Source organism: Periplaneta americana, chromosome 7 (assembly GCF_040183065.1).
Source record: "Periplaneta americana isolate PAMFEO1 chromosome 7, P.americana_PAMFEO1_priV1, whole genome shotgun sequence".
Taxonomy (NCBI): domain Eukaryota; kingdom Metazoa; phylum Arthropoda; class Insecta; order Blattodea; family Blattidae; genus Periplaneta; species Periplaneta americana.
In genome coordinates, this window is record NC_091123.1 from 182,359,772 (window position 1) to 182,387,224 (window position 27,453).

A 27,453-nucleotide genomic window follows, 5' to 3' on the forward strand; every position below is an offset into this window, starting at 1 on the left:
CATGATAACGTGCATTAAGATGCCTACGGGAACACCATCATGCAAATAAGTACAGTCCTTGACGGGTTGCTAGTGGTATACCGTTCAAGAAGTCAGGCAATGTGGTGCTCTGTCAGCCAATTTGAAAGAAGTGGGGTCCCAACAAGGAATCATTAACAATGCTCGCCTAGATACTGATGGAGAGCCTCTATTGGTGAGATTAGTCAATTGTTGCATTGGGATTTATGTCTACCCACAAACTGGCTGGATTACATTCCTTGTCACTGTTACCTCACCCGTGTACAACACATACGCTGGGAATTAGGATTAATACCGACTTATTGTAGGATCCGCCAGCAAAGAGTTATTCGTGCGGGATAATAATAGTAAGGAGCCAAAGCCTGTATACGCTGTAATGAAAATGATATGAATACAGCTGTTCTGGAAACAGTCTCCAGACAATCTATTATAACTTTGATGGTTGATGGGTTGCGCAACTATCAGGGGTCCAAACACAAAATGTACACTTAGAGTGGATTTTTTTAAAAGAATATAAGTTATCATTTTTGACATTTTAATTTTTATCGTAGTGTCGAAAGTAGATTGATAAACCTCGTTTTTGCTTGAAAGGGCACCAATAACATTGCTCGTTCGCTTGTTAGAGGCAAGTTAAAATCACAATTTGTTTTAAATGGGCAATAGTCAAAGACATGCAGTATTTTAAAATTATTCAATTGACAGTGATAATTGTGTGGGAACAGCTGAAAACATAAGAAATGTTACAAAAAGATTGCTGTTTTTGAACAAACAAAGAAATGAGATAATCAATTTTGCAATGCGTATCCTATGAGTATACACATGACAGAGTTGGATACATCAAAGTAAGATCCCTCAAACAATGGCGAGAAACCGTAACAGGCTAATGGCGTTATACGTGAGAAGATAATGAAGAAGGAAAGTCTTTTATAGAATCTGTATTATTTGTAACATTTCTTTACGAATTATCCGTTATCTGTGAAATGAAATATCTGTTATTGTAAAATAAATGTAATCCGGAAATAAATAAATATACAAGTGGATCAATAGATAAATAGATAGATAAATGAATGAATAAATAAATAAATAAATATATAAATGTGTAAATAAATAAATAAGTAGATCAATAGACAAGTAGGCAAATAAATAAATAAGTAGATAAATTGATAGATAAATAAATAAGTTTATCAATAGGTAAATATATAGATAAACAAATAAATAAATAAGTAGATAAATTGATAGATAAATAAATAAGTTTATCAATAGGTAAATATATAGATAAACAAATAAATAAATAAGTAGATAAATTGATAGATAAATAAATAAGTTTATCAATAGGTAAATATATAGATAAACAAATAAATAAATAAGTAGATAAATTGATAGATAAATAAGTTTATCAATAGGTAAATATATAGATAAACAAATAAATAAATAAATAAATAAGTAGATAAATTGATAGATAAATAAATAAGTTTATCAATAGGTAAATATATAGATAAACAAATAAATAAATAAGTAGATAAATTGATAGATAAATAAGTTTATCAATACGTAAATATATAGATAAACAAATAAATAAGTAGATAAATTGATAGATAAATAAATAAGTTTATCAATAGGTAAATATATAGATAAACAAATAAATAAATAAGTAGATAAACTGATAGATAAATAAATACGTTTATCAATAGGTAAATATATAGATAAACAAATAAATAAATAAGTAGATAAATTGATAGATAAATAAATAAGTTTATCAATAGGTAAATATATAGATAAACAAATAAATAAATAAGTAGATTAATAGATAAATAGATAGGTAAATACATAAGTAAGTAAATAAAATAAGTATATCAATAGATAAATAGATATGTAAATAAGTGAATATATAAATAAGTAAACAAACAGATAAATAAATAGGTAAGTAAAGAAGTTGATATAAATAAATAAATAAATAAATAAGTGGATAAATAGATAAATTGAAAGATAAACAAATAAATATATAAGTAGATGAATAGATAAATAGGTAGGTAAATACATAAGTAAGTAAATAAAATAAGTATATCAATAGATAAATAGATAGGTAAATAAGTGAATATATAAATAAGTAAATAAATAGGTAAGTAAAGAAGTAGATAAATAGACATATAAATAAGCAAATAAATAAATAAATAAATCAATAGATAAATAGAAAGATAAACAAATAAATATATAGATCAATAGATATATAGATGAATGAATGAATAAATAAGTAGATCGATAGATAGATAAACAATAAATAAATAAGAAAATAAATAAGTAGATCGATAGTTAAATAAATAAATAGATAAATAAATAAATAAGTAAATATGTAAATAAGTAGTTAAATAGATAAATAAATAGGTAAATAAATAGATAATTAAATAAGTAGATAAACAGACAGGTAAATAAATAAGTAGGTAAAGAGATAGATAAGTGAATAAGTAGATAGATAAGTAAATAAATTAAATATAAACGAACAAACGGAAGAACGGACGAATTTAAGGTATTTAAGAAATATTTAAGATATTTTAGAGAGAGAGTAGCCATTAAACAAAATATTGTAAAATGCTCAGTGAAATATAAAAAAAAACCCACAGAAAATAACTTCATAATTAAAATATAAGATCTAATTTACCAACCATATCAGACTCATTAATATTATAAAATCCTTTGGTCACGAGGCAGTTTTCAATACTCTCTTATATTTATTAATGCTACAGGATGCTGCACTCGGGAGAAATAGATTAAGAAGCTTCATTCCAACAACTCTATAACAATTTTTAACTTTTACTAATCTAGTGTACTCATAGTCAATATGATTTCCTTCTCTTGTGTTATACTTATGTACGAGTATATCACCTCTCAAATTGGACGAAAAGACAAATAGACAAATAAATAATTAAACACATAATAAAGAAATGCATAAATAAAGTAATAAAAAATAAATATGTATATAAATAAATATGTAAATAAATAAATAAGTAAATAAACAAACAAATAAATAAAGAGGCTTAAAAATAATCGGAGAGGACAAAAATGGTCCAATTTCAAAATATGTACTGTGTGTTTATATTCAAAGGTTGGCAACACTGTTACCGAACATACAAGTTTCTCTTGTAACTTCGTGCCAGCGCTACATTTCTGTGCTTTCTATTTCGTAAGCAGGAGCTAGCGGTACGTTCATTAAAGTAGATACCGGGAACTGAGAAATGCTTTGGCAAGTATGGGAGTAGCTGACAGTGATAAGAAAGCTGTGTTACACAATACCACTCGCAAAAATAGCTTTTCGTGTGTTCAACTTCAATACAATCTCGAGTGAGAAAGTGTCCGTCAGTCCGTCTGGAGTACACAAGGTCACTGTGTCGAGTCAAGGAAGTGACAAGTCACACTTTACTTAAAGTGAACCTTACACGACGGAACCATCACATCAATGTCAAATTCTATGCAATTCACGTTGTACATAAGCAACTGTCACTATTGTTTTAAGGTGGGCGATTTTACGAGCCTAATCTAATTCTTAGACGTGAACAATAAAAATAAGTTTTCATTTCTCCCTAGGAAACTGGTTCAAATAAATTCCTGCAATTCATTTGTGAAGTCACCTTTCATCTAAATCTGGCAACGATAGAATTAAAATATTACTTTCAATGTTTCAATGTAAGTTATAAATGTCGTGTTTCATGTTGAAGTGCCTGATGTAGGTAATTTATTATAAAATAAATATCTTTATTTACTACTACTACAAAAAGTAGGAATTTTCTACATAATTTTGCGCATAAAAATAAAACTTTTTTAAAGCTCCACTTTACACACAAGTTACATACGTAACTAATATTAAATGTCTGTCGTTTTAGTTCCTTTTCAATATATTTCCATAGTTCTTATTCACAGAAATTATAATTTTATGTATTTTATTTATCATATCGTACAATGAGCTGCGTTGGCGAACTTTTTAAATTTTGTGACGCATGCGCATTTTGTAATAATATTTGTGGTAAGACCGCCATCTCACTCCAAAACAGAGAATGACGAATCGTCATTGAAGACGTTCGTGATGTTGCTTAGTAGAGTGAATACAGTAGCGTAAAAGTGATTATGGAATATTATTGACGTAAAGTGTGAATTGCACTTAGGACGACAGACACTAATTATCTATAAGCTGGGTTGTTATTTGTTACACAGGATCTGCCACATCATATTTTCTACCACAAGATAAAATATGTAGAAGCTTAGGAAGTGAGATCCAATATTCCGATTTGATTTTCAGAAGGAAATGGTAGCGCGCATAATCAAAAACTAGTTCCTGAACAGGCGTGTTAATTATCTGTAAGAAGCAAGTGCAATAGTAATTGATAAGTAAGCAAGCGAGTAACTTGAAGTAACTAAAATTTCAGATATGTCATCCAGTCAATTAGATACTCAAAAACAGCTACGATGAAGAAAATGACAAGAGTAACGAAAATCTCCTAGCCACTCCACTGGATTACACACAAATATTAGGTAAGCTTTGTTTTCTGTTCCTGAAAATTGTTTTTATTATTATTATTATTATTATTATTATTATTTTAGAGGGTTATTTATAGTCTATACAAAACTAGTTTCTCTCTCTCTCTCTCTCTCTCTCTCATAAGGGAAAGGAGCGACGTTGTAAACTTGTCGCGAACTCGCCATATTATTATTATTATTATTATTATTATTATTATTATTATTATTATTATTATAAAAGATTTCATTAACGTTAAGAAATGATATTAATTCCTATGACATAAGACAAGGAAATGATTTTAATATCATACCTTGTAGACTTGCTAAATCGCAAAACAATTTTTGTCAAATGTCATTGAAGGTTGCAAACAAATTTCCATCACATATTTTTAATTTAAGGAGTTACGTACATCTTGCAGCAGTAACATTTTGGAAATATTCAACATTTTTTCCTCCATTACTGTATCTTGTACAATAATGAAAATTAGTATGTGTAAAAACTGTCCTTCTGCTATATGAAAAAAAAATATATATATTTTTACGATTAAAAAAATATTTACATTTTTTTTAAATTCAGTTCACTGTGAAGTGATGAAGCGTTTCCCACATAACTAAAAAACTATTCAACATTCTGTGATGAAATTTTTTGTGTGTATTTATGCATGTCATAACTACAATATCATTCAAGATCACTTCTCTACCTTTGATAGATTGTCTGATAAAAAATAAATTCATTTTTAAAAAATGGCCAAATATCAATATTTTCTATTACACAAAATAAAAATATATATTATTTATTAAGGAATGTAGTTGAAAGAGCATGATATTGTAAACATGAGTTTCAGCAATAAAATAAAAGAGAGAGAACATGAAAAAGTTAACAAGTTTATGAATTATGAGGGAAACGCTTCATCATTGCACAGTGAACTGCCAACATTTTCAATTTTGAAAAAAAAAATATATATATATATATTTTTTTAATCGTAACAATATTTTTTTTCATATAGCAGGACAGTATTTTACACATACTAATTTTCATTATTGTACAAGATACAGTAAAGGAGGAAAAAATGTTAAATATTTCCAAAAAAATTACTGCTGTAAGCTGTACCTAACCCCTATCGAATTTTTTGAATAATTATTGTTCTTGACTTAGGCCTAACTGACCTTGTTTACACATATTGTTCTTAGACATGTGATATAAACTATTAAATTATTAATAGAATAATCAGTGAATGTGAATATGGTACAGTGTGCAGGCGATATGTAGTGTAAACCGTAATCAAGATTTCAAGCTATAAATTTGAAGTTATAAAGATACAGTTTTCAGCCAAAATTTGTATAAACACTTATTTTGACACTATTAACATGATGAAAGAAAACAATTTAACTTTTTTATCTGCCCCCATCAGAATGTTTGCTTGTTAATTTAAGTTTACATACGATATTATTTGAGTCTAGTCATTTTTTCCTTCTTAAAATGAAGAAATTCTACACATAGGATTGTTATGAGCACACAATATTAATTATTTAGGAGGCTTCAATTCTTGACATTTTACGCGACAACGCGGCTGAAGTCTATATAATTAATGCACATCTTGAACCGAGTGAGGCTTACTATTATGGCTTCGCGTGCATTTCGATTGTCTTCATTGTTCTTAATGCTTGGAGACGTAGGAAGGCAATTCTATCATGACTAGTGGCTTGTGCAGCAAATGCTGCAAACTAAGTCCATAAGAAGTTCAAATAAAAATTGTTCAAATTTATTTTCAGTGAAGAATACCACACATTTTGAAAGTTATTTGCTTCCATAATAGTGAAACATACTCCCTCTGAATGTCTTTTTATTCCAAATACTTTTTCTTGAACCTATCCACCTTCAGTTTTCTTAGTTTCAACGCGAAAACGCAAGTAACAATGTCAGGACGATCAGTGGGTTTTTCATGTAGGCGTAAAGCAATAGCTATTTCAGGTCATTGTGGATTGTAGGTGAAAGTTAAAAAAAAGTCAGGTTTGCTATGCTTTCGAACAATAGACATAGCATCTTGGTATAGCTGCTGCATGTTTCGAGAACTACCTTGAAATGTATCCTACTAAGAAATCTTGCTGAAATGATTGAGAGACTACAAAATTTTGTAGGCCTCTTATTTTATCAGTAAGTAATACTTTTTGGTCTTTCCTTAGGAACTGTAACTTTTGCGCTCTCTCGAGCCAATACTGAAGAGAATGACGCATATAAATATCTACACCACACCGCCATTAAATATATGAAAAAGACCCAACCCCACTTGATTAATAACTATAAAAATGTTTGATTTTTAATAACAATATTATTATCTTACGTAATATATATAGTATATAGCCGCTACTCAGTAAATTATAGAAATGAAGATCTAATTTAACATATTCTCTACATCTACTTATATAACTCCAAAACGTTTCACTTTCATGTCATTAATATAGCATTAATATGTATAATTAACGAAAATAGCCACATCATGGTATTAATTATAATAATACTTCATTTCTAATGGTAATAATGTCATCAAACCACCTCAGGTTTTCTAGATTTTAATATCCAATACACAGCTGTACTCAGAAAATTACACACCGCAGAATCAGACCTGTAAATTATTTTTAGTAAGTCTTGAAGTTTTTAATAACCAATTGAATTTGAGCTCTAAATATGTCAGCAATCCTGCAGGTCATGGCCTTCGTGTAATAGCCTATTGTTTATTGTAGTGTATGTTTTGTTTTATTCTGAAATGCAATTAGTTCTCAAAACTGACGAAAGATGGATTTTGGAAAATAGGAAAATTATGTAGGAAAACTAACGCTTCACTGAAAGTTATTATTTTTCTGAAAATCCTTCGTTGCAAAGCTTCAAAATGACGGGTCATTCATTAAAATCTGTTTAGCCGTTTTCCCGTAATTTCCATTACCAGTTCAAATTATATATAAAGATATTTATTATGGGTATATACTTTCTCTAGTTCGTTTGCTGAGAAAGTCAAAATAATGTTAATTTTAAATATAGAATGGTTCAATGTTACACTAATAAAAAATTAACGGATTATACTCAATCTATACTGTTATAAATTATTATCATTTCACGTGTTACTAAAGTCATTTTTGTTTTGTGGTACTTGGCACGAGAGATAATATTGTCGCTATTTTCAGCAGTGATGGATATTTGGTAGCAGCACTGATGTAGTAATGGTCTTAACTTTATATGGGAGATTTAGTAGAAATCTGATATCAATTCTTGCGATTAGATGCTGAGATAAAAAAGTATTTATATATCAGTGTAGATGTGTTCAGTCAATCATATCAGCGCAAAAATTAAAATGTAAGAAGGAGTTTCATTATTATTTTTTTTTATTTTTAAAATGCTTATTTTTAATCGTGCTGGAAAAATTAAATTATGGTTTATTTAACGACGCTCGCAATGTTTTCTACATATTGATTTCAATTACTTTTCAAGTAGTTTCTACAAACATGCAGGGAATAACTCTGCCAACTGTCAGCAGGATAATATGTCTCTTTCATAGTCTGTCACTAATGGCATCTTCTGTTCTTCCGTATTTTCAGAATAAAATTATTTTATAATTAAATAATTTCAGGGCTTAATGTGAACTTAACGTAATTACAATCGATGTTTTATTCACAACAAAATTCTTAACAGGCAATACTATTTCAGATTAACTATACCATCATATTTTGTAGTTACGAATTTTATTGTATTCATGGAAAGCATGGGGCTCTACCTCTATGTCCCCCAAGTGCCTTCATGGCATGTTACGGGGACACCTTTACCTTTTACATAAGAGTACAAGACTGTTCGGAACTGAGTTACGATTTTTGATAACCAAATAGAAGAACAAATTATTATCGATAGGTGTAAAGATCTAAATAGTACATTATGCAACGAGCCTATAATGATAGTAATTAAGACGCGAGTATGTTTGTTTATTAAACGAGCGCAAGCGAGTTTCATAATTTTCATACGAGCGTCTTAATTACCATTATAGGCAAGTTTCATACGACTTTTTATGCTCGACCATATTTCTAACTTGAAATTATTCAGAAATATTCATTTTATTTGTATGTGACAGAAGATCGGAAGTCACCTTGTTCATAGCAAGACTTTATACACTCAATAGGTTATCTCATTTTTCATTAGCCAATCAAATGGCTAATTGGCTCATGATGCGCGAAGAGTGCACGTTCATTGGTCCTTTATTTTCAAATTGATAGCGACATCAGCGTAGGTACATTATAAACATAACCGCTTCAAATAAAAACGTATAAACCAATTGTGTAGGGTAAACATTGGTAATTTCGTGATAATTTCATGAAAACTAATTTAAAATGCAAATGTGTAAATATATCCTTATTCCGATTTTTTCATCTAAAAGACGATAATTTGCTGTACAAATCTGGAGACATAAAAGATTGGACACGTTCTTGAAGAAGTGCCAAAAACCACTTTTACAACTTAAGCTAAAAGGTTGGTAATTTCGTGATAACCTTGGTAATTTCGTGATATTACATTGATAATTTCGTGAGAGGTAGAAAAATTGTGTAAAAATTCATTAAAGTCAAATTAAATTCTCATTTATTGTTACAAGACTTCAAACATAGTAATTCCGTCTAATATTCATAGCAAGAAAACATAGAAATACATATCAACACATAATAAGAATGAAATCAAAGTAAAAATTGAAATTGAAAAGGCATCTTCTTTGCCATGAAAGGGTGAACACTTTTATTACGGACTTTACTATAGTCTATATTTCTAGGGTAGCTCCAAAAGTAATGCATAACATTTGTTTAAAAATTATATTTTTATCCTACAGCTGTGCTATTTTCACATAATGTAGATACGTCCTTTAGGAACAAAATGTCACTTTTCCACATAATCCCCGTCCCTTTCAACTGCCTTACGTAACCTAGCAACGAGGGCCTGTAGACCAGCACTGTAAAAGTCTGGACCAACACGACTGAGTCACTCTTTAGCAGCGTGCACAAGGGAGTCATCTTCTAACCTCGTTCCGCGAAGGGATCCTTCAGTTTACCAAAGAGATGGTAATCGCATGGTGCCAGTTCAGGACTGTAAGGCGGATGTTTCAGTGTCGTCTATCCGAATTTTCTGATCTGGTCTGTGGTTTTCTGACTGACATATGGCTGTGCGTTGTCGTGCAATAGCAGAACATCCTGCTTCACCCGATGTCGTCGAACACGATTCAGTCGAGCTTGAAGTTTCTTGAGAGTTGCCACATACGCGTCAGAATTAATTGTGGTTCCGTGTGGCATGATGTTCACAAGCAAGAATCCTTCTGAATCGAAAAACACAGTAGCCATAATTTTTCCTGCCGAAGGTGCACTTTTAAATTTCCATTTCTTTGGTGAATTTGCATGATGTCACTCCATTGTCTGCCTCTGTCTCCGGTCCAAAATGGTGGAGCCGTGTTTCATCTCCTGTCACAATTCTTGCAAGTAAGTCATCTAGCACTTATCATTTGCACTTAGCATGATAACAAATCAAACAGAAGCTACAATGAACCCATTGCGTCCCCCTTTTCTTTTTTGTTATCACATATTATCTTCAGATTTCTAAAATTCGTATTGTAATACAACTTTTAAAATAGTATAAAATGTAACGCTTAATGCTCAACAAAATTTCGCCTCAAACAGCTAAGATTTCTATCAGTGAAGCTAAGCCTATATGGCAACTACAGCTGTATCTAAAATTCCAAAAACATTTTCTAAAATTTCATTCAGATATAATAAATCTTTGTACCAAATATCATATGCTTACCTTTAGTAATAAGCCTGTAATGTAATTACAAACATTCACAAAATTTGTACGCCTGAGAAGTCGACGCCAACTTGCTCTCTCCAAACATAAAAGCTCACTGAAGCAGCTACAATAGTCACACAAACCTTAGCTGTATGTTTCTGGAAACCGGACAACATATGCAATCCCTTGGCGGAAATTTGAATCTCGTAACACCATTGGTTAGTTCACGAAAGAGCAAAGAAAAAGTATCACGAAATAACCACTGCCACGAAATTACCAATGTTTACCCTACGTATCATGGCATAATATAAATACGTTGAAAGTGTTTATACCGTGTACATAAAAGCTGTACTTGCACTTGTCACTGTATTATTTTTCTGTATTTCTTAACAATTCGTCTGCTCTCAGTGACTGTCGTCCGTTTTCGTCTGTTAGTTTTAGTCTTGTGTTTAAAAATATTCTAACATTGAATCTTTTTAATAACTCATTCTAAAGTTTGGAAAATGGAGCGTGTATCGGTAATGAAATGTCAGCCACACGTTCATTTACAATAATGATTACAACGCAACAATGAATTGTTACTGGAAGCTTTTATGATTAACCCACTGAATATGCCATAAGGGCAAAATGTCATATCGTTAATATAAAATCAATATAATGAGAATTATAGTGAAAAAAACATTATTGGTATCAGTCGCTAACTCTCCACCCCTTTGGTATGCGACTGTTAGTATAAGTAGCTTGATTATTTTGTTAATTGTAAGTTATGTACGACCCAGCAAAGATTACACAAGAAAGAAAATAATTTGAAGATTAACATAATATGTTATTATATTATATGAACCTAATCTAATTACTATACAAAGCTGGTATTAACATAGGCTACTTATATAGGCCTACGTGATTTATTTAAACTTACCTATAGGCTTTAACATTCTCGGTCGTTTCGGCTTTATTTTCATTAAAGCTGCTCGAAAATCATGAACAAAATCGTCGTTTTTAAAATGGCCAAAGCATAATGTGCTTGCATCAGGATTGAATTTATCCTGTCTTTTGCATGCAATTACCCAGTTTTTTTCTAATTCCTAAATCTTTAGGAATGGTAAAGAGAGACAAGTTTAGAACTCGTTGTTTAGAAACCTTGGTTCATAGCTCTTAAATTGTGAGATGTGCGCAGACGCGAAAGTATTGATTTTTTCTGAGGAACAATAATGTCATTGACCTTGATGTAATATAGAGAATAACATGAACTAATCTTGATATATACTGGAAATTGATTTAGAATTGAAAAATGAGATGACAAATTGAATTTATTTGAATATTATTTACAATTAACGCTAATTATTATAGTAACAGAACATAACCTTCTGCGACAGTATTGGATTTCCAGCCTCCGTGACGTTTCCCTCGTTGTCTTTCGATTGCATATCCGAGAATAATCGAAAACCTGAACTTTAATGAATAGATGTACTTTAATGACATGCATTAAAGGACTGCTAACAAGTGTATAATTACTACATTTCGGCATGGTCGAGCATAAAATATAAATGTTTGTACTTACGTTAGTTTCACACCAAGCCCACGAATATTATTCTTATGTAAAATTGCAAGAACGGCTAACAATCGCTTAACATGTACATGTACCGATGTTCAATTGCTTCATTGATTCGTGACTCATAAGTCTTTCTTCCGGTATTTGATCTCTGGTAATAAATAAATATGATTTGTTTCTTAGTTTCTGTACTCATTATTACCACCTGGCAACGAAAAACAAGGGATAGCGGAAGCTTCGAGATTTGATGTATCTGCTATTGAGATTTCTCAGTATTAAATTTGACATGTTAATTGCAATGCGAACGAAGCAAGGCGTTTGTATGCTCATCAGTTTCCAATAGAGGTTTACCCAACAAAAAGAGCTTCCAGAAAATACATGAACGTCTTGTGAAAACAAACTCTTTAAAAAATATTTAAGATTAGGCCTCTATTCATAGTCTGATAAGTCATACTTGTATCTAAGTCGACCTTAAATCTCGTCTTCTGTATTATAACTCATGGCGGCCATTTCGAGCACTATCTATAAAGTTCTGTAAACAATTATTTTAAAAAGGTTGTAATTAGCAAGCATGTATGAACTATAAAGTACCGGTACTTGTAATTTAAAAACAAAGCGAGATTGACTATATATTTACACGAACTGTTTGCTTATATTTAGGTCCTCTATCCATTCGCCAAAAGTTTGCAACATATTAGTTAACACCCTGTATATATGTGGTATAAATTTTTTATTTAGTAACAAAATTCGAAGTTTGTATTAAATTAGAAGAGTGTGATTTTGAAAACTGCCTCCAAATTTGGTGAAAGTGCACGGAATTCTGTGCATCTTGGAATTTTAAAGTTCGCACAATAGCAAATCATAACAAACGACTTGCCCGATATGTGTAAACATTGCTGTGTTTTCGTTTCGTCATTGGGACATGTCTGTAATGTAATTATTTATATAATACTAGCCGTACCCGTGCGCTCCGCTGCACCCGTTAGAAATAAATATAAAGTAATTACATAATTAAAATAGGACATTTGATCCAGGGAACATTCGTGTTTGATAGAAGGATAAATCGTTTAATATGTTACTTAATTTAAATTGTATTTAAATAATTAAAGTGCGATCATTTTGGTCCAGAGACCACTCAGTTGGTGCAATGACAATTCCTTTAACATGTTTCTTAATTTTTATTACATGCGACCATACTTTAATGAAGACTGACATATCATTTAGATTTAATGTGTATACTTTATTTTACTTGCTATATGTTTCCATTGAATTATGATAATAACTTAATTTTAACCCTTGTTTTCTACGTATTCAGTAAATGGCGCTTGGGCCATTATGGTTCTGAACCCTTCAAATAACTTAAATAACTTAAATTATATTATATTATATTATATTATATTATATTATATTATATTATATTATATTATATTATATAAAATGTGTTGATAACGGATGTACAGCGATAAGTAAGTTTTTAATTTGTTATGGGGGCTCTTGAATGTCAGGAGAAACAATTTTATTTTACAACAGCGCAACATAATCTGCTTGACTCATTACGCAATTTTTTTGCATTGCATTTAATGCACATATATTTTATGTATTTTAACACGATTCAATTGAGCATAGTTAAAATTTGGATTATAAAATAATGGAATGCTAAGCTAACATATTATTACTGCATACTAAATAAATACACTCTCGTTGTTCGTTAATTCTCTAAGATAAACATTATTTTAAGAAATACAGGAAACGAATACACAGAATAGCCTATCAAGTTTTCTGTGCGTAAGAAGCTATTTTAATCTTACCTGTCCTCAATTCATCACAAGTTACTGTAATAACATTATAGCATTATGTCCATATAGAGAAACTACACTTTCCAATGGTGAAATAATAATTAATTACTCAAATCGGTTAATTTAGCTTCCGATATTACTTCATACAAACACAGAAACATTATCTGTAGGCTATCTTTCAGAGCTTTCGATTGTTGCTGTCCAAGGCCCCTTATAGACGAAGTCATTTGTTTTTTAATTCATTACACGGCCTTAGATGACAGTTATTTTAATTTTAAAACTCATTTATCTCATTAAATATCAGTCCTATCAAAATTTTTCAAGGAATAGAACTTATCGCAAATTATTTTTAAAGAAACTTTTGGTATGTAACATTTTCCACAAAAATCAATAATAAGCGAGATATTTCGATTTATTTAATTCAGACCCCCTTATAACCCCCCTTTTAAGTAATGTATTTTGAATGCCATATAGCCTAAAATCTAAGTTACAGCGAACTTAATTTATATTCCAATTTTCATCGAAATCCATTCAGCCAGACAGACAGACAGAGACATACAAACAACAATTTCAAAAAAGCGATTTTCGGTTTCAGGGTGGTTAATTATATATGTTAGGACCAATTATTTTTGGAAAATCGAAAATTACCAGAAAAATTTTGGCTACAGATTTATTATTAGTATAGATTATATAGTCTATGTATGTAAATTTTCTCTTCTGTTTTAGATTACATTGAAGATGTCATCTTCAGAAGAAAATATTTCGTACAGTGATTCTGATGCTACGGACATCGACTCTGATGTTTCGGACATCGACTCTGATGTTTCGGACAGTGATTCTGATGTATCGGATATTGACTGCGATAGTGATGGAATTAGCTATCTGTACAATTCGGAAGAGGAGCTGGGAGAAGAAGATAAGGTAAACCTGCTATGTGAAAACTTTTAGCTTCTCTTTCATAAAATATATTCTGTATTGTGCTTGTTTTCGTGGCCCTATCACTCTAAAAATTATTTGAAATATCAGACAGATACGTGATTCATAGGTATTGCACCTTATTTACGTACAATATATGTCATCTCCAGAGTCCAGACAACTGCAAGTCGGTAGATTAACTTGAAAGACAACATATCTGGGATCTAATTATAGCTCGCGCAAGTAACGATTACCGAAAAGAAATGGTGGCGTTGCTGTCTGTTTTGACGTGTGTATGGGGCACACTAAAGCCTCGTTCACACTTTTCAAGTAACTTGAAAGACGAACTTGAAAAGTGTGAACACTGTGAACTATGTTTCAAGTTGACTTGAAATCAATTAACGGCTTGAATTCAAGTTTCAAGTGAAGTTGGATCCCTTTCTACTTTTCACTTGACTTGAAAAGTGTGAACGTCACTTGATAACTTGAATTCAAGGAGAAAAGAGCGGGAATTTAAATTAACAGCTGTTTTAAGAGCGTTAAATTAACAGCTGATTATTTTTCAGTTCTACTAGGAGCGTAACAATAATAGCAAACAGCAGTAAGTGAAATAATGACCAAATATTTGAGTTTCTGAAGTTGTATAAAATTCACGAAGGCCTGCGGATTATAGAAACTGCAAAGTTTCGTAATAGAAGTGCAAAGGAAGCTGCAAAGAAAGGAAGAGTTCATTGAAGAACTGAACAGCAGAGATTTTAATGTGGACACAGATGAGATAGCCTATGAAAAATAATAAAAAAACCATTAAACTGTAGATAGAGAAGAAGTGAGGAAGATGTGAGGGATTAAGAAGAGAAGAGCGTTGCTTGAAGGGATGACATTTATCGCCGAAACTGGCATGGTTCAATGTGGTTGATAGATTTTTGTGGGGGAACTGTAACATCTTCAAGATAATCATTTTCAATTATGGTAAATCAGACTCGCTTATGTTTTATTACATTTGCGATAAGAATTATTAAATCTGCTTGAAGATTTCACTAATACTATTTGTAATAGTCAGTGGCCGTGTATTTCTCTTATTAATCTAATTCCTAACCCATACTGAACAACGCGTCTTCCATTTCTTCAATATATTTATCATTTCCCTGGCACGGAGGTTTGCTACTACAGAAATTCCTAATTGCACAACATCCATGGACGCCATTTTATCCTACTTGAAAACAAAATAACTTGAATATGTCTGAACGGCGACTTGAATTCAGGTATTTGAAATCACGTGACTTGAATTCAAGTTACTTGAAAAATGTGAACGAGGCTTAAGGGGGGCGAGAAGTGTGGGCCGATGGAAGTACTGTCTCTTCCAAGAAGATTTACAAATGAGGACATCGCTGTGGAAATAAAGAACGTAGCAAGAGAAAAATTCGAAGCTAATTAAACGCGCAACATATGTTTACGAACGAAATAATAATACCGTGCGATACAAGACACGTATTCACATGCAATGGAACAAACTAAAGTCGTAATGTAACTATGACAACGCAAGACTGATTCTATCGATGTCGTTTCTCTTCCAACTGTACTCTTGAATATAATTCAAGCTATCTCGTGACCTTTCCTGTCGCCCACTCTTCCTTATCGCATTGTTTCTTTCGCATTCCTTCCGTCGGTATTCCCTGCTTGCGAGATCTATACTTATATGTACTCGCTATCTGTTACATTCTTTCACGGATGACTCACCTTCGTAAATATTCTTGACACACATTGCAGATAACTCAGATCAGAGTAGTAGTGTTAGTATTGTTTATACAAGACATGCCAGTGGTATATCAATTCAATACACAGATGATCGATAAACATAAACAATGTCTGATCGTGATGGTAAACATTGATAAATTTTGACTTAGGTAAGTCGAGATTTGATGATCTTGTTCTAATGTTAGCAATCACACCCACTGTCTTTTAAATTAATTAAATTAATAGATAGTAATAATTAAACGCAGAATAAATATGAGAAATGCCTATTATTATTCGGTTGAGAAGCTTTTGTCATCTAGTCTTCTGTCAAAATATCTGAAAGTTAGAATTTATAAAACAGTTATATTACCGGTTGTTCTGTATGGTTGTGAAACTTGGACTCTCACTTTGAGAGAGGAACATAGGTTAAGGGTGTTTGAGAATAAGGTGCTTAGGAAAATATTTGGGGCTAAGAGGGATGATGTTACAGGAGAATGGAGAAAGTTACACAACGCAGAGCTGCACGCATTGTATACTTCACCTGACATAATTAGCAACATTAAATCCAGACGTTTGAGATGGGCAGGACATGTAGCACGTATGGGCGAATCCAGAAAACATATAGAGTGTTTGTTGGGAGGCCGGAGGGAAAAAGACCTTTGGGGAGGCCGAGACGTAGATGGGAAGATAATATTAAAATGGATTTGAGGGAGGTGGGATATGATGGTAGAGACTGGATTAATCTTGCTCATGATAGGGACCAATTGCGGGCTTATGTGAGGGCGGCAATGAACCTCCGGGTTCCTTAAAAGCCAGTAAGCAAGTAAGTAATAGATAGTTGAAATAACGCAGGCATTGCCACAATCAAAGCCATCTTATGTGTCACAAATCAATGAAACAATTGTATATCGGTACATATTAAGCAATTGTTAACCGTTCTTGCAGCTTTACATAATAATAATTTCGAGGGCTTAGTGTGAAACCATAACGAATAGAAAGAAGTAGTGGTCGCACTCTGTTAATTCAAACGGCCGATACCACGCGGCGCTAGTGCAGAGTTCGCTCAGTCTGTTCCGTGTGTAAGTACGTAAATACATTTAACGTAAGTTGCACTGTTTACCTTTCGCTCCATATACGTACGTAACTGGCATTGTACTTACAACATTAAGACTATTTGAAAGAAAAACACATTCATATACATCACACTGTAAAACAAATAATAGTTTAATATGTAAAACTTAACTTAGGCATGCAATATGTACTCACCAACAGTTACTTGTCCGACACTTTGGAGAATTTACGAGATGATTTGGCGGCTCTCGGAGCTTGGAGTTCTCGTCGGATTTGTTTCGTCCGGAAGAAGAACCGACATTTCATATAGTGAAAAATTAGTTTCGGTATGATATCCATGGCATGATCCAAGCAGCATCCTGTTCCCGGTGGCTGAATTACAATTGAGGTAATACTGTCTATGCACTCGTGAAATATGTCATCCCACATTTCATCGCTCAATTTTTCTTTTATTGTCTGTTCTGTTTGCATAAGCAAATGAAACACGCACGCCCTACAACCCGGAACAAAACACGAAGGCATTGCTTCAAATATAACACGACAAAACCATAATAATCTCGTCCTTTAATAAATAAATCGTGAGAGCTACTCACTTGTCACTCGTGTACGAATAATTGCAGATTAGTGTATTGGTACTTAAAGTATTTAACGCACTTAATTACACTAAAAAAGCAAACAAAATGAACGAAAACTCTACTGCTTCTTTTATGGATATTCGCTTCCAACTGAGCAATACCGATCGCAGCGCCACTAATTCTCTTGGTCACCGTCGACAATGCTGAACAGATAGGAGTGCGCACACTTCTTTCTATTCGTTATGGTGAAACGTTAAGTAAAAAAATGGACATTTTTAGATCTTTACACCAATCAATAATCGTTCTTCTACTCGGTCACATAAAATCGTAACTCAGTTCCGAATAGTCTTGTATATAATATAATTCGTAACTACAAAACATGATGGTATAGTTCATCTGAAATAGTATTGCCTGTTAAGTATTTTGTTGTGAATAAAACATCGATTATAGTTACGTTATTTTCACATTAAGCTCTCAAATTGTTTCATTTTATTCTGAAGATATAGAAGATAAGAAGATACCACCAATGAAAGAGACATTATCCTGCTGACAGTTGGCGGAGTTAAGGCTCATTCACAACGAAAATTAAACTTAACGTAAGCGTTAACTTAAGAATATAAACGTTACGCTAAAATCAAGAAGTCATATCATCATTTACGATGGGAACATAAACATAACAGCAAACATACTTGGTAACCATGGAAACATAACAACGACGCCATTTCCTCATATTCTGTCGTATACTTCAGCGCTCCACGATTGTGTTCTGTTTGCAAATCACGTAAGCATAAGCATGAAAGTTTGGAGTTTGCAAACTTTCATGTTAACGTCTTACGGTAATGTTTACGTGGTACAGTCATTAAGTTCTGACACTGACGCCTGAAGGGTGCCGCGTGATACGGCGTACACTTAAACAGATCGACGTCCTCCCTCAATATAGTCGCCGTTGGCCGCTATGCACGTCTGCCAACGTTGGTGTAGCTGCTGGAAGCACCGCTGAAAGATGTTGGCAGGAAGATGCCGTATGGCTTCTCTTGTGGCAGTCATGACCTTTTCGGCCGCATAAAAATTACGCCCACGTACGATTGATTTCATGACGGGAAAGAGAAAAAAAATCGCATGGTGCGAGATCAGGTGAGTACGGAGGGTGTGGCAAAACAGCGACCTGTTGCCTTGCAAGTTCCTCTTGGACAAGGATGGAGCGATGTGCAGGGGCGTTGTCGTGTAGCAACAGCCAATTCTTCCTATGCCAAAGCTCAGGACGCTTACGACGAATTGAATTGCTTAAACGGCCAAGAATCTCTTTGTAGAGGATCTTGTCAACAGTTGCATCTTGTGGGATGAATTCTATGTGAACAATTCCATTTGAATAAAAAAACTGTTAAAGCATCACCTTGCCTTTTGACCTGTCTTGTTGCGGATTTTTCTGTCGTGGAAATAATGGCGTTTTCCAGGTGGCGGATTGTCGCTTCAGTTGCGGATCGTAAAGGAAACACCATGTTTCGTCTCCAGTTATGATCGGTTATAGCAGTTTCGCCTAATTTCTGACAGAACGTGACGTTTGCCCGTTGCTCAAACTGCAACATGCTCGAGTTCCGACGCGCGCATTCAAATCACCGTCACAACAAAGACCGTAGTTCTGTTTACAGTGCATGCACTCAACTGTCTCTTGTTGGGTCGAGAGACTAACTGACAAGGTATCATACCATGGCGCCACCTATGCGCTATAGTGCACCACAACGCCACTATGCGCTCAATATTAGAACTTAATGACTGTACCACGTATATCAATGCTTACGTGAATCATTGTGAATGATCCCATTTGGTAGCCTGGGCGCAAACTTCTGTGTTTATGTTACGGTTATGTTTAATTTTCATTGTGAATGGGTCTTTACACCCTGCATGACTGCAGAAACTACTTGAAAAATATCTGAAATCAACATGAAGACCGCAAGGATTATAAATTAATTGCAATCCAACTGTATAACCTATTCTCTATAGAATTAAATAGTCAAAATCAATATTAAGGCATCAATCCTTAACTGTAGCGTAAAATCGCGATAAAATAAGAAGTTGAATTATTGGTGGAACAGATTATTATTCATCAATGAAAGTTGAAACATGTTGAGGATATCTAATGCGGTCTGTTTATCAAATCTGTACCTTGATTTGAATTTATTATCTATATTTAATAATACGCTAAGGAACATGGGCAGCTTTAATAATCTCCTAGATTTCTTCAATATTCTCGGCAAATTAAACAGTTTTCCAAATATCAAACACTTTTCTTTTGTCCACGAACGAAAGTCAAAGTCCAGGTCTAGATTTTCGGCGACTTCCAAGTAAAGTCACGATTGAAGTTTCCTTTCGTCAAAGTGTCAACTGTGAATAGGCGACTTTGTACTTTCCAAAATCAACTTTGGCCCAAAGTCTCGTCTATGAATACGACCCTTAAACATCAATTCCATATTAGCTTTATTTTTATTTTTGCTGTTCTTTTTACGACAGTTGTATTCATCTTTACATTGTATTTCACTTTGTCTATCATTTATTGATGTCTAACTCACTTATAGTAAAGTGGCATGGTATTTATTTTCTTTCATAAGTGACTATAAGGGTAAAAAAAATATGATATTGAAACTAAATGCATGTATGAAGTATGGTATATTATACTCCAGGACCCAGCAGGGTATAACCATAACGAATAGAAAGAAGAAGTGTGCGCACTCCTATCTGTTCAGCATTGTCGACGGTGACCAAGAGAATTAGTGGCGCTGCGATCGGTATTGCTCAGTTGGAAGCGAATAACCATAAAAGAAGCAGTAGAGTGTTCGTTCATTTCGTTTGCTTTTTTAGTGTAATTAAGTGCGTTAAATACTTTAAGTGCCAATACACTAATCTGCAATTATTCGTACACGAGTGACAAGTGAGTAGCTCTCACGATTCATTTATTAAAGGACGAGATTATTATGTTTTTGTCGTGTTATATTTGAAGCAATACCTTCGTGTTTTGTTCCGGGTTGTAGGGCGTGCGTGTTTCATTTGCTTATGCAAACAGAACAGACAATAAAAGAAAAATTTAGCGATGAAATGTGGGGCGACATATTTCACGAGTGCATAGACAGTATTACCTCAATTGTAATTCAGCCACCGGGAACAGGATGCTGCTTGGATCATGCCATGGGTATCATACCGAAACTAATTTTTCACTATATGAAATTTCGGTTCTTCTTCCGGACGTAACAAATCCGACGAGAACTCCAAGCTCCGAGAGCCGCCAAATCATCTCGTAAATTCTCCAAAGTGTCGGACAAGTAACTGTTGGTGAGTACATATTGCATGCCTACAAGCAGCCCTAAGTTAAGTTTTACATATTAAACTATTGTTTGTTTTACAGTGTGATGTATATGAATGTGTTTTTCTTTCAAATAGTCTTAATGTTGTAAGTACAATGCCAGTTACGTACGTATATGGAGCGAAAGGTAAACAGTGCAACTTACGTTAAATGTATTTACGTACTTACACACGGAACAGACTGAGCGAACTCTGCACTAGCGCCGCGTGGTATCGGCCGTTTGAATTAACAGAGTGCGACCACTACTTCTTTCTATTCGTTATGGTATAACTATAACGTTGCATTATAATACATTGTCATCAAGTGTACATAATGTAACTTTTATACTGAATAACAATGTAATTTTATTATCTCAACAATACCTCTTCACTTTCTACAATTTAATTTCACTCCCGTCAACAATGGGATTTGCTCTCCACACAGCAACACAGTGTTCGTTATTGCACTCCACAGACGACAATGATAATTTACTTGGAATATTGGGAACAACAATGAACTGTTAATTTTAACTAATGTTCACAGAGCACTATTTATAAATCAGAACTGTCAGTTCTCAGTTCACAGTTCTTCTAGCTCGGTCACTCGAGTTCACAGTATCTCGAACCACAGACCTTCAGAGACAGTCCACTGTATTCGAACTCAGGTCCTCCAACTGCGGTCCACTGCACTCGAACTCAGGGCTTCAAATGCTCACACAGCTGCGGACACACTCAAGTCGGACTCCGGTCACAAAGCTGGCCTCACAAGACTGGCTGGCTTGCTGTTCACTCGCTACAACACTGCAACTAACTAAACTGCTGCTCTAGTTCACTTGCGTGTCGTAATTTATAGCCACAGCATAGTTGCGAGAAAGTACGAGTTCTGGATATTTCCACTTCGACGGACTTCTGGACGATTCTGTTCGGGATGGTCCGTCCCCCCTTCACTCCGCACGTAGCAGTTTGCTTCCTCCCCCTCTCGGCAAGCACCAGATGCGCGCGCAACCTCCCCTCGCCGCGTCGCCTTAGTACACCGCCCTTCTGCCCTCTCGGCTGCAGACGCTCCCCTCGCCGCCACACCTAAGCGACCAACGTTTCGTCTGCCGGGCGCCCTGTCGGACATGCGTTCGAATCCCGACGCAGCTGTCACAATAAGTATTATTTTATCTTATAAATTAATGTGATTTTTTTTATCTTCACAGGTAATACAGGAGTTCAATACAGTGAAAGAAGAAACATGTAATATGAAATGCGACAAAATGTTTGAAGAAATTGAGAATAAAATAAATAGCATCTTGTGTCCGGTGTTCTGTGATATCAACAACAAGTTCTCCAATGGAGCATTATTCTTTGTGGATGGCGATTCTTTGGTACTAAATATTGTTGCAGATATAAATTACGATTCACACAATGGTGGACAGCTGTTGCACTTTATTTATACATGCGAACGCCATTTACAACTTTTCACTAGAATGAACGGTGTTTTCAAAGTCGTATTCTTCAATATTTGGGACAAGATATTGGCTGACAAACCTGCACTTCTCCTAGCCAGGTCTGTACTCAAAGCACACTTGAAGTTTAATATGTCATGCGAAGTGTATGAATTTGATGTCATGTGGGATGACAACTTCAGAAAACTTCTTGAGAGCTGCAAGTGCACATTTCTGTTGACCGATCTCGAACTTTTAGACGTAAGATTTGAAGCAGTCCCCAATGATAATAACTTTTTAAATATGTATTTCTATGTTGCTATTGGCTACTGTCTTATGGGTTTGAGTCTTCCGTTAGTGGATATGAACTACCTGGAGTTGAAAGTATCAACTTTGAACGCTTTATATTATTCACCTGGTCCAAATGTGAGTCGCGAAAAACTGAAAAAGATGTGGAATGCTGTCATTGATGCAATACAAAAGCAAATTGAAACATCTCCACTAGAAGGAAGTAAAGTTCTCCTGCCTGACAAGCATGTTGAAGGAGAAATACACGTGAGGCGTGTTATCACTATTGCTGCAGCTTCACATCTTCATTGTCACGCACCAGAATCATACAAAGACTGGATTAGAGTGTTCCTTCTGTACTCAGCTGTCCTGGAAGTACTGCCTCTGAAGTTCCGAGGATGCGTGCCTATTCATGGAAAGGCTACGAAGGAATATAAGCAATTCTTGTTCTTGCTTCAACAGTCTATGAATTCTGCTCTACAGGAAATCTTTCGTGAAGACAAAAGCCATTATTTTAAAACTTTACCAGATCTCTGGCATGGAAATCTCTTTGTAACTGTTGTAGATTTCATTTCTCAACAGGAAAATTTAAATGAAATTCGTGTAGGCAATCAGACATTATCTGAATATGATAGCATGGTAAAAGAAGTTGTACGTCTTTCAGGAAAATCACTGGACACACATCCCATAATAACAAGTAAATTGAAGTGTTTTAGAAAGAGAAAGACGAAATCTAAGGTAAATGTAAAAGTGTCACCATCACTGAAAAATGTCAAGCAGTTGGTGCCAATAAATTGTTTGCTGACAAAAGAATTTTGCAGAGATATTCTACCAGAAAAGAACTGCTTTGAAGAGGATGAATTTATACAAGGTATTATAACACGAAACTCAGATTTTGAAGAAAAAAGACATTGGCATTCAGGCAGACGACTTACAGATGAATGTGATCGTGTAAGAAATACTGAAAAAAAGGCTGAAAATAAGAAAGACGCAAAAAGAATTCTCAGAATGAGGAATAACTATGCATATTATATGACTATATATGGATCTAGCATAGAAGGAAGGCCACTCAAATCCAAGACTATAGTATGTGACAGTTCATCCAACAAGAAAAATGCAAAGGAAAAGAAACTGGGAAAGAAAGCTAAGAGAATAATAGAAGATAACCTCAAGGAAAAAGAAAAAAAGAAGGAAGAATCTGACAAAGTGTTTTTCAGTGATTTTAATAAACGATATAATGAACTTATGGGAAAAGGGAATTACGAGAGAGCACTGAAGAATATGAAAAATGTAGAGAAACGTATAAAGACAACAAAAATTATACAAAAGGTGTTGATGTGTAAAGTAGAAATTCTCTGGCATCTTTGGAAAACAGAATGTAGAAATGTGACTAAAGCCTCTGACAGAAACCCTCAGTATGCCAAGCAAACATTCCAAGTAATTCGACACATTCTGAAAGTTTTCGGAACCAGTGCATTGAGTAGAAATGAAGTCGAGAAGCTTGGACAATATTTGCGACAAATGGGTCTGCAGAGCATTGCAGAGAAATGGGAGTTACCAGAGTCCTCGAAAATCAATTATGAAATCAATACTGAGTCATTTACTTCAATAGGAATGTCTTCGATTGATTTTCAACTTCTTCATCTTGGTGAAGATTTGGATAGGGAACTCGCAGGAGAACCAGACAATAGAGTTGAAGGTTTCATACCTGATAATTGGCAACGCAAACTCTTTGACAGTATAGACAAACGCCAGTCTGTGCTTGTGGTTGCTCCCACTTCATCAGGAAAGACATATGCGTCCTACTATTGCATGGAAAAGGTTCTACGAGAGGGAAATGATGGTGTAGTGGTGTATGTTGCACCCACAAAAGCGTTGGTGAACCAAGTAGCTGCAACTATCTATGCGAGATTCAAGAATAAAGCAATGCCAGCTGGAAAATCAGTTTATGGTGTGTTTACGAGAGATTATCGTACTAATGATGAAAATAGTCAGATTCTAGTCACAGTGCCAGAATGTTTGGAGTTATTACTTCTGTCGCCACGAAGACATGACTGGGCACAAAGATTACAATACATAATCTTTGATGAAATTCACTGTTTGGCAGGGCAGGCTGGTGGGTTTTCCTGGGAGTGTGGTTTGCTTCTAATTCGCTGTCCGTTTCTTGCACTGTCAGCCACAATTGAAGAACCAGAAGCTCTCCATGCTTGGCTTCAGAGTATGCAGACCTTCAAACAAGAACAGGATGAAATACATGGTTCCAGAAAATCTCTTGACTGTTACAAAGTGAACCTGGTCGTGTACAGTGATCGTCATGCAGATCTCAAGAAACAAGTTTACTGTGAAAATGGGAGGTTTATTGATATACATCCATATGCTTATGTGGATCAATCTCTTATAATTGAGCGACAATGTGTACCACAAAGCATTTCCCTTTCTCCACGAGAAGTGCATGAGTTGTATAATGCAATGAAGAAAGGAAAGCCACAGGATCATCGGATAGCTGAGCTTGATCCAGAGAAGTTCTTCTGCTCTTGTGAAAAGGGCTTCATTTCGAGAAATTTAGTCCGGAGTTATGAGAAAGAATTGAGAGAATTGTTTGCGAGTTGGGCTTTGAACAATGATTCGGCTTTTCACTTTGTTAGAAAGCAGCTGATATCTCTGCTGTCGCCAAATAAAAGTATAACTAAAGAAAGTTCCATTCATGATCATTTTATCAGATTCATATGCAGTCTCAAAGAAGAAAACTTGCTGCCAGCCATTGTTTTCACATATAACCGTGATTTGATCTGTTCGTTCTTCAGAAAAGCCACAATGTTTTACATGAATGCTGACAAAGAACGTCATACGAAGACGATAAAAAGTGGTAATCATGAAACAGAGAAAAAAGACGATCCTGAAAATTCAAAAACAAATGCTGCTGCAAGAAATAAATTCAGAACCTCATTGAATGTGCCCCAAAGTAAAATTAATCAATGCAATTCTATCAAGAATGTGAGATTATCAGACAGAAAAGTAGTGGAATATGTTAAAAGAAGACTATATAGAATTGGTTACAATCGTCCAAATATATTCACTTCTGGACTTCGATGTGGCATTGGTATGCACCATGGTGGAATGAATGCAAAAGAGAGGAGTGCTGTTGAAATGCTTTTCAGGATGAAAATGGTGAACCTCGTGTTTGCTACTGGTACTTTGGCACTTGGAATTCATATGCCTTGTAAGACTGTAGCAATTGTTGGAGACAGTCCGTTTCTTAATCCTCTAGAGTTTCAGCAAATGTCTGGCCGTGCAGGTCGGCGAGGGTTTGACACTTCTGGTAATGTTGTGTTTATGGGACTTGACGAAAGTAAGATGTGCACGCTAATGACAGGAAAGCTGCCAAAAATGATTGGAAATTTTCCACTAACTGTGACCTTGGTCTTACGTACTCTGCTTATGGTGAGCGACATTACTTCTAGAGGCACCCACAAGGATGAAGTAACACGCCAGGCTCTCTCCAGGTAAGGAAAATATTACATTGTTGCTTACGCTGAATCTCACAAAAATGTCTACGGTTATTATTTATTTCATTTTATCCTAGATCATATATGTAACAGATATGTCGGTGTTATAGGCTTTGAGGTTAACAACTTTTGTCAGGTTTACTACGCTGCCATCTAGTTGTTACATAAGGAGTCACCACAGTCTACTATATACAGTCGCGAAGCTCAATATGTAGTAAAATTGCAAACATGGGTAGTTGCCCACCACTAGGATCGCTACTATCGCCTCATCATCGCAGATCTCTCTCCTAGTAGACGACAAAATATGTTACACTTCCGTTGTGTTCTTTTGGAAAAATTAACACCTTCCTTCCCTTATTGAAATATTAAATGCATAAAGTTAATTTTATTATTTTAATAAAGTATATGAAATTCCACCATAAACTCGAAGATACCTGCAAGAAATAGGTTAACATTATTTTTGTTTGTGCAAAACGAACTGAAATTTAATATAATCGCTTCATTCATTCAAGAATATAGCGATAATTAACTATGAAACCAATAAATATTAATTTCATTTCCCTTTACAACAATAATAATGGAAATATGAATTAATGGAGTAACTTACGTGTACCGGTACTTGTAGTGTAGGCTACGTAGTTAACAAAGTGGGATGAGGTTAAGCAATGATAATCACACCAGAATTGGAAATAAAACGTGATTAATACATTTTATTGTAACAGACTTTTTCTACGTCTCTAGTAAAGTAACAAATAAAAATAACAACAAAATTAACAGCTGTAATTAAAAACATAACCTTTGAAAAAAAAAGTAGGCCTAAGCAATAATAATCCCACCAGAATTGAAAATAAAACGTGATCAATAAATTTCATTAAAACAAACTTAATTTTTCTACGTCTGTAGTAAAATATTATTATTCCAATTAG

At 34.1% G+C, this 27,453-nt stretch overlaps 1 protein-coding gene across 2 annotated transcripts in view; it reads left to right on the forward strand.

Moving 5' to 3' along the window:
- The first annotated feature begins 3,143 nt into the window (after positions 1 to 3,143).
- Positions 3,144 to 27,453, forward strand: part of LOC138703822 (probable ATP-dependent RNA helicase DDX60) — a 42,671-nt gene continuing 18,361 nt past the window's right edge. Inside the window, exons 1-4 of one of the 2 annotated variants that reach the window (XM_069832027.1) lie at positions 3,144 to 3,213; positions 4,434 to 4,539; positions 14,402 to 14,596; positions 22,506 to 26,524. In XM_069832027.1, the coding sequence (XP_069688128.1) occupies positions 14,414 to 14,596; positions 22,506 to 26,524 (4,202 nt within the window). In that variant the 5' untranslated portion in view covers positions 3,144 to 3,213; positions 4,434 to 4,539; positions 14,402 to 14,413. The other variant, XM_069832028.1, reaches the window with a different exon arrangement.